The sequence below is a fragment of the Sinocyclocheilus rhinocerous genome, unplaced genomic scaffold (assembly GCF_001515625.1).
Source record: "Sinocyclocheilus rhinocerous isolate Xijiao unplaced genomic scaffold, SAMN03320098_v1.1 scaffold1830, whole genome shotgun sequence".
NCBI lineage: Eukaryota > Metazoa > Chordata > Actinopteri > Cypriniformes > Cyprinidae > Sinocyclocheilus > Sinocyclocheilus rhinocerous.
The window spans coordinates 335,690-344,363 of record NW_015650704.1 but is presented as its reverse complement, the minus strand read 5'-3'; the positions used below and the strand labels follow the sequence as shown (position 1 = coordinate 344,363).

At 39.3% G+C, this 8,674-nt stretch overlaps 1 protein-coding gene across 1 annotated transcript in view; it reads left to right on the top strand.

The window, feature by feature from the left end:
• Positions 1 to 8,674, top strand: part of LOC107712392 (receptor-type tyrosine-protein phosphatase mu) — a 251,734-nt gene that overhangs the window by 141,244 nt on the left and 101,816 nt on the right. The window contains exons 9-11 of the mRNA XM_016517630.1: positions 2,642 to 2,751; positions 4,688 to 4,889; positions 6,508 to 6,610. Of these exons, the coding sequence (XP_016373116.1) occupies positions 2,642 to 2,751; positions 4,688 to 4,889; positions 6,508 to 6,610 (415 nt within the window). The remainder of the gene's footprint in view (positions 1 to 2,641; positions 2,752 to 4,687; positions 4,890 to 6,507; positions 6,611 to 8,674) is intronic.

Here is an 8,674-nt window from a genome sequence, read left to right as displayed (position 1 = left end):
GCATTACAAGTAACGCGAGTTACGTAATCAGATTACTTTTTTTAAGTAACTAGTAAAGTAGCGCATTACTTTTTAATTTAGAAGGAAATATCTGAGTTACTTTTTCAAATAAGTAACTCCAGTTACTTTGTTTCCATGTATTGACTGACAGCTTTGGTGTTGCCATGTTGAGAGAAATCAGGAGTAAGTGCAGAGCGTTGTGTGTGAACATGATCTTACTGTAGTTCTAGACTAAATATCAACATGTGTTTACTCATCTCACTGCACACAAACACATTCAGTGTTCCTCACAATCAATAAAAAACAGTCAAATGCAAACTCAGAATATTATACAAACCTGCAATAATTAAATATGTTAAATAAGACAAATATTATGTATTTAATCCCATTTTATTAACCAATGTCTTTGCTGCTGACCTTCGATGATCCAATTCAACCGTACTAAGAAGACATTTGTGTTTCATTTTAGTTATTGCTGAATAGTGTTGAACTTTCTTCTCCTGCGTCATATTCTTCATGAGATTTGTTTGAGCGTCGCCCTCTACTGTACAGACGTGAATTTACATTTCCTTCAGCCTGAGGTGTATTCGTTTCACTTTTGTTGTAAAAGGGCTTTTACGTTTGTAAAAGAATAACTTTTTTATATTAAAAACAAACAAGCAAGACCTGCCCAGATTTAAAAAGTAACTCAAAAGTAACAAAACGCATTACTTTCCATAAAAAGTAACTAAGTTACATAATTCGTTATTTTTAGGGAGTAACGCAATATTGTAATGCATTACTTTTAAAAGTAACTTCCCCCAACACTGCGTGTTGTTGTCTCTCTCTCTCAGAGCCCATGCATGAACCGCAGCAGCTGAAGGTGGTGGACATCAAGGCTCGTCAGGTGACGCTTCGCTGGGAGCCGCTGGGCTACAACGTGACACGCTGCCACAACTACAGCCTGACGGTGCAGTACCGCGCCAGAGGAGGAGGCAAGGAGGAGAGCAGGGAGGAGGCGGCACACGGCAGCCAGCACACCATCCACAACCTCTCGCCCTTCACCAACCTCAGCGTCAGGATGCTGCTGCGCAACCGTGAGGGAGTCAAAGAGAGCCCCGAGATCCACGTCCAGACCGATGAAGACGGTGAGACCGAGAGAGAGCGGAATCTATCTATTCATCCATCCATCCTCTATATCTATCCATCTTTCTATCCATCCATCCATCCATCTACCTATCTATCCATCCATCCTCTATATCTATCCATCCTCTATAGCTATCCATCTATCCATATCTATCTATCCATCTATACATCCATCCATCCATCCTGATAGGGTTATTGTAATATACTTATTTGGTTAATATTAACAATTAAAAACAAAACATTTTCGTAACTTGAATATTAATGGAAATAAAATAAAATATACTTTTCATTTCAGCTAGTTCAACATTTCTCATTTGAATATAGTTTAACATGATGTACTAAAATAACTAAAACTGTACAGTTAATAAACACTATATACACTATATATTATTAAAAAAGAAAAAACTAAAAATGACAAAAACATGCAACGAAATTAAAAACTTGAAGGAAAATTAAAATGGAACATATAACTTAAAACATGAAATAAAATTCATAAAAAATATATAGGCTAAACTTTTTTTTAAATTTGCTAAAAATAACAAAAACACAACAAAGGTCAAAATTAATATATATTTTTATTTTTTATATTAAATTGTATAATTGTTTTGTGTGTGTGTGTGTGTAAAATATGACCAAGATTTACCCATTTTTATCAACTTTCTGTTCTCTTGTTCTTTACATGAGCATCTTTGTCCCAAAAACCACTGATCTGAAGAACTTCTGAAACATCGTGATTTTATTTTATTGGATTTATTAATCACAAAGAACCATAAAGTACCTCAATAACCTGAAACAGACAGGAAAGCTTCTTGATCAGAACAGGCTTCTTTGCTACATCTGAAGAGCGGTTAAGTCGATCAGATGAGCGCTGTAATGTGTCTAAGAGCCCATTACATCAGTGAATGAGCCGCTGGATCGCTCTCATCTTATTCCACATATTCCTTCTTCCAGTGCGGTGAAGCGCTGACATTTAGCTTGAATGTCTAATTACGTCCCCCATTAGCAGAGCTCTTCGGACGGAATAAACATGAAGTTTTTGTTTCCAGAGATCGGCAACCTTTATAAATAATTAGACACCTGGGCCGCGTCTCGACTGGATGTTAAACACACACACACACACACACACACTCTTTTGTTCTGCTCAGAGTCACATCAAGTGAATAACGCTCCTGTGAGAGGATGAAACCATAAACAAATCAGAAATAATCTCTGGCGCTCACAGACGTGTTTGGAGGAGGAGAACGTGAGCGTCTGAGGGGATTGCGTGCATTTCTGTGGATTTATGCATTCAAAACCATCATTTCGTCTCATTTTAGTAATAAAACACCTTCACTTATTAATACCAAGTAACAGCATGTAACTTTTCAGCATGAACCGCTCACTTCTTAGCTAGCAGACATTCATTTAACGTTTGTTAAATCTATCAAAACAAAACAGTTACGGAGGATGTCGTATGCATATGAAGAGCTGCTGCTGTTGCTGTGTTTTGATGGTTTGTGATGTCACTTCCTGTCAGTGCCGGGGGAAGTTCCTCTGGATTCGATCCAGGCCAGTGTTTACGAGGACAAGATCCTGCTGAAGTGGAGAGAACCGGCGCAGACCTTCGGAATCATCACTCAGTATGAGGTGAACACACACGCACACACACAGCCAGCCTAGCAACCCCCTAGTAACCACACAAATGCCCTAGCAACCCCCTAGTAACCACACAAATGCCCTAGCAACCTCCTAGTAACCACCGAGAAAACTCTAGCAAAAAATCTATCAACCTCCTAGTAACAAACAACTCAAAATGCACATAAATTGCCCGGCAACCTTATAGTAACAACAACAAAAAATCCCATATCGACCACCCAGAACACCTTAGCAACAACCTTAAAATTTAACTGCTCTAGCAACCATCTAGCAACCACAATACTCTAGTAACCTCAGAGTAACCACACAAAGTGCCCAACAACCACTTAAGAATCTCAGCTGCCTAGAATACCCTGGCAACCTTTTACTAACCACACAAAATGCTCTAGTAACCACCTGGCAACCTACTAGGAACCACCCAGAACACCCTGGCAACCTCCTTACAACCATTCAGAATGCCCAGAAACCACCTAGCAATCTCATAGTAAGCACCTAGAACACCCTAGTAACCTCAAATCACACAAAATGCCCTAGCAAACCCCTAGTAACCACACAAAAGGCCCTAGCAACACCCTGGCAACCACCAACAACACCTTAGCATAGCAGTGCTGAGTTTTGCACAAGCAAACATTTCAGACATCGGAAAATTCATTTTTAGTAAATGTGTTTGAGTTGTTTCAGAGGTTCAGGATTCAGCTTGACGAATTCTTCACGGTTTTGAGCGTCTTGACTTCGACAGATTATCTAATAGTTAATAGTTACTTGAGACAAAGACTGGAAACTAGTAGATCCATCAATCCAGAAAAAAACAAGAACTATCAAAGTCCAGCTCCTCCCCATGAGAGAGTGTGTGTGTGTGTGCGTGTGTGTGCGTGTGTGTGCGTGCGTGCGTGTGTGTGTGTGTGTGTGCGAGTGTGTGTGTGCGAGTGAGTGTGTGTGTGTGTGTGTGTGCGTGTGTGTGCGTGTGTGTGCGTGTGTGTGCGTGTGTGTGCGTGTGTGTGCGTGTGTGTGCGTGTGTGTGCGTGTGTGTGCGTGTGTGTGCGTGTGTGTGCGTGTGTGTGCGTGTGTGTGCGTGTGTGTGCGTGTGTGTGCGTGTGTGTGCGTGTGTGTGCGTGTGTGTGCGTGTGTGTGCGTGTGTGTGCGTGTGTGTGCGTGTATGTGTGTGAGAGTGTGTGTGTGTGTGTGTGTGTGCAGTCAGACGGGACTAACCGTAGACTCGATTGTCCATGAGCCCGCAGTGACGTCCTGCCTTTGATTTGACAGTATCAAAGCGCTGAAGCTGAGACTCTCTGACGGGCCGTGATATCAAAAGGACAGTTTGGGCTTTTTTCCTCTTATCAAGGGAACCCTGATCCTTCCTCTTCTTCCTCTCTCTCTCTCTCTGATTCCAGACATTCTGTACTTCTTGTAAATTTCCAGTGAGATTTGCCGTCCTCAGATTCTCTGTTCCTGACCGATCCACTGCAGGAACATCGTTTGCACCGGATGACGTCAGTCAGATGTTCACACATCCCCGCTTTCTCATTTCAGAGTGGGAATAATTTAAATCTAATAGCAGTGTGAGGTTATGAGAAACAGAAGCTCGTGATAGAAAATCTCAATATCAAAGGTCGCAAATCAAAGTGTTTCGAGTACGACGCTTCATTAATGCCGCATAATGAACAAACCCTTCCAAATATAAGGAGAAGACACTTTGCCTTTCAGATTCCTGCCCTGATCCGTCAGAATCACAGACGTTATTATTGATTTATTTATTTATTTATGGCGGGCTGATAATTGGAAAGGGCCTTGAAGCATTTCGGATATAATAGAGTCTAATTTGGTGGAACTCAAAGCACTTCTTGAATCATTTTGTTTGGCGACACTGAAATTCATTTGTGTGATTCTAACATGAACGCTGATGTTTGTGTTGTTCTCATTCCCGCAGATCTCGTATAAAGCTGTCAGCTCCTTCGACCCGGTGCTGGATCTCTCTAACCAGAGCGGGAAGGTGGTTAAACTGGGGAATGAAACCAGCCACGTGTTTCTGGGTCTCTACCCCGGCTCCACATACTCCTTCACCATCAGAGCCAGCACCGCCAAGGGCTTCGGACCGCCCGCCATCACCCAGGCCACCACCAAGATCTCAGGTGTGTGTCTGCAGCAGATGCTCTAATCTGGAACAGCATAGAAGACTATGAAGTAACTCGATGGACATGCAGATGGCCCTGGCAACCTCCTAGTAACTGCCCAGAACACCCTAGGAACAACCTAATTGCCCTAGCAACCCCATAGTTACCACCCAGAACACTCTAGCCCAGCAACCAGTTAGGAACCCTTTCACTAACCACATAAAATACCCTAGCAACCACCTGGAAACCTCCTAGTAACCACCCAGATTGCCTTAGGAACAACCTAATTGCCCTACCAACCCCATCGATGATCTGGACACCTCCTAGTAACCACCCAGAACACCCTAGCGAACTCTTAGTTATCATAAATGCCCTAGCAACCTCCTAGTAACCATCCAGAACATTCTAGCGCCGATCAAACACTTAGTAACCTCATTGTAACTGCTCAGAACATTCTAGCAACTTCTTAGTAACCACACAAAATGCCCTAGCAACCACCTGGCAACCTCCTAGTAACCACCCAGAACACCCTAAGAACCAACTAACTGCCCTAGCAACCATCTAGCAACCTCCTAGTGACCATCCAGAACACTTCAGCCCAGAAACCACTTAGTAACCTCATAGTAACCACACAAAATGTCCTAGCAACCACCTGGCGACCTCCTAGTAACCACCCAGAACACCCTAGCAACCTCCTAGTGACAAAACATGCACTAGTAACCTCCTAGTAACCATCCACAACACTCTAGCCCAGCAACCACTTAGTAACCACACAATATACCCTAGCAACGACCTGGCAACCTCCTAGTAAATGATCTCCTAGTAAAATAAAATTTTTTTTACAACTATTTGAACTTTTATGATGCAAGAACACTCCAGAAACATAATATACAGATCCGAAAATGCGATTCATAGCCTTCAAATTATACTGTACATAAATATCTGAATGTACACTGGTTTATTGACTTACGTTTGTGCACTTGTGTAATGACTGTAGTGATTGAGGTGCTGTTTTAAAGCTTCCTGGTGTGAAGTTCTTCCCGTCTTGACTGTTGTAACGTCTTTTTTTCTTCTTTGTATCAATGCAATTTATCACGTTTACAATTAGTGCAAAATGCTGCAGCCAGATTACTGACACGAACCAAGTTACTTAATCATATTACACCAGTTTTAGCTTCTTTACATTGGTTACCTGTTTATGCTAGGATCGATTTTAAGATTTTATTATTGACATGTAAAGCCTTAAACGGCTTGGCACCCATGTACTTAGCTGAGCTTCTGAGACCGTACGAAACAGGGAAGATGTCTTAGATCTTCTTTTAAAGAATTGCCGGCAGTTCCAAGAACTAGATATAAAACTAAAGGAGATAGAGCATTTGCAGTGAGGGCCCCAAAACTTTGGAATATTTTGCCCGAGGATATTAGAGCATCTGAATGTACTTGTACTTGTATTTGTACTTGTATAGATGTGCTTTTAGTATTTTGTGCATTTTGGGTTAGATCTTTTTTGCTTTTTAATATATTGTGTATAGCTCTTCATGAATGTGTTTTTATACTGTGTAAAGCACTTTGTGCATTGTAGCTTTAAAAGTGCAATATAAATCAAATTTTACTTGCCTGCTTATTTACTTTGCAGCTCCGTCGATGCCGGCGTACGATCAGGAGACTCCTCTGAACCAGACGGATAGCACGGTGACGGTAGTGCTTAAACCGGCTCAGAGCCGAGGTGCTCCTGTCAGGTATGATTCGTTTAGTTTTAACTAAATTCCGTTCAGTTTCTCTGGCTGTTTTTATCATTTTTTCCTCCTGTATTGTTTGTGGATTCCTCTGAGTGAGCGTTGTTCTTTGAAGCGGAGAACAAAGTGTGTGTGAGTCTTCAGAGCCTCGTCCCTGATCCGCTTTCATGTGTTTCTGACTGTGTCACCGCGGCCCCTGACTGTCCCTGCGCTCGCAACCGAGCCTGCGAACACAATCACCGGCTCTCATTAATAAACGCTGCACGTCACTCGTGTCCGGCTCATATTTCAGCCCAAATCAATAGAAAAATAAGATATTATATATTTTTCATTCAGTAAATTAAAATGTATATTATGATATTTTAGCTAATTTAAACAGTTCCGTAACCACAGATGTCCCTAATATTTGATGTATATATTTGGAAATATCTGCAGCACGCCATTATGCACCACTCTTTTTGTTATATGGATGACAAGAAATTAAAAAGTAAAATTGTTAGGCTGGTCTGTCTGTTAATGCCACACTTCTGGCATGGCAAATAAAATCCAGTTTTAACAATGAAAGACTTCAGAATGAGATGTGAGTTGCTAAACATTCGTTTCATTTTTTCTTCTAATATTAATATTTTAATTTATTGTATTTCTGCTTTAATTTAACAGAAATGTCTTTAATAGTTTTAGTTATCAAGTTTCAGCAATTTCAAATCATAAATGATCATATAATGTTTATATTGAGCTCCAGATGACGGCTGATTGTTGAGAAAGGTTTGATTTTTCATGACTGTGAGATGCTGTGTTTGTCCGCTGGTTCTCTGAAGTGATTTAGTTTAATGGTGATGTAATGAGCGTCGGCGTCTATTTTATTTAATGTAATGTAATTTTATTTTATTTTATTTTATTTTATTTTATTTTATTTTATTTTATTTTATTTTATTTTATTTTATTTTATTTTATTTTATTTTATTTTATTTTATTTTATTTTATTTTATTTTATTTTATTTTATTTTATTTTGCTGGTTTGGATATTATCATTTACATCATCATGTAATTCATTACTGAATGTGACAAAAGAAGAAACATTAATGGAGCCATTTTGGGGATTTTAGACATAAGATTTAGAGTGAATTTGTACATATTTGAAAATAAAAATATTATTTGCAAATATTTTTAAGTTTACTCTCCAGTTTACAGTAAATTCTAGTTCTTTTACAGTTCTTCTTCCTGTTTCTCTGTTCACTTTGAATCTCTTTAAACCCTTTAATTATTTTGTAACACCTTACAACAAGTTCTCTTTTTTAACATTACATAATAACAAAAACTTTAACAGCATGTTATGCTGTTTTATGCATTTTTATGTTAAAAATGTTCATGTTCACAGTGTATTAACTAATGTTAAAAGATAATTTTTGATTTTACAGATGTAGTAGTAAATGTTGAGATGAACTAAGATTAATAAATGCTAAGTATTGTTCATTCTTAGTTCATGTTATTTAATGTTAACCAATGAAAATGAATAATGGATATGATGGAATGTGTTTTTGATGTTTTTTAGGGTTCAGTCGCTCTAATATTCCAATCTTTTATTTTTGTCTGTGTTTGTGAAGGTTTGTGTCTCTGTGTGTCTCACAATCACAGACAAACATCATTATTTACTGCTGCATGTTCAGCATGTTTAATAAGAAGCGGATAAAACTGTAACATCTTCAGCATAAGAATATTATATTATACTGTAAAGCGCTGCTTTAATATTGGATATCCCGGGACTGACGCTCAACTGTATGCCGCACAAATAACCGCAGTAAATTACAGTCATGTTTACCGCAGTAATCTCTGCTGGATTACACTGCCAGCTCCATCATTTAATCTGATTTGATCTGATCAAATCATGTTTTTATCTCGTCAACATTCCCAAACGAGATATGAAAACAGGAGAAGCAAGATTTGATTATTGTGATCCGCGTCTAATCTCTCTGTCTGTGATTGTGTTTCTGTGTTTTAACGAGACGAGTCGCTGGTCTTTATCTCACACACTCACACAAACACATACACACACACACACACACACAC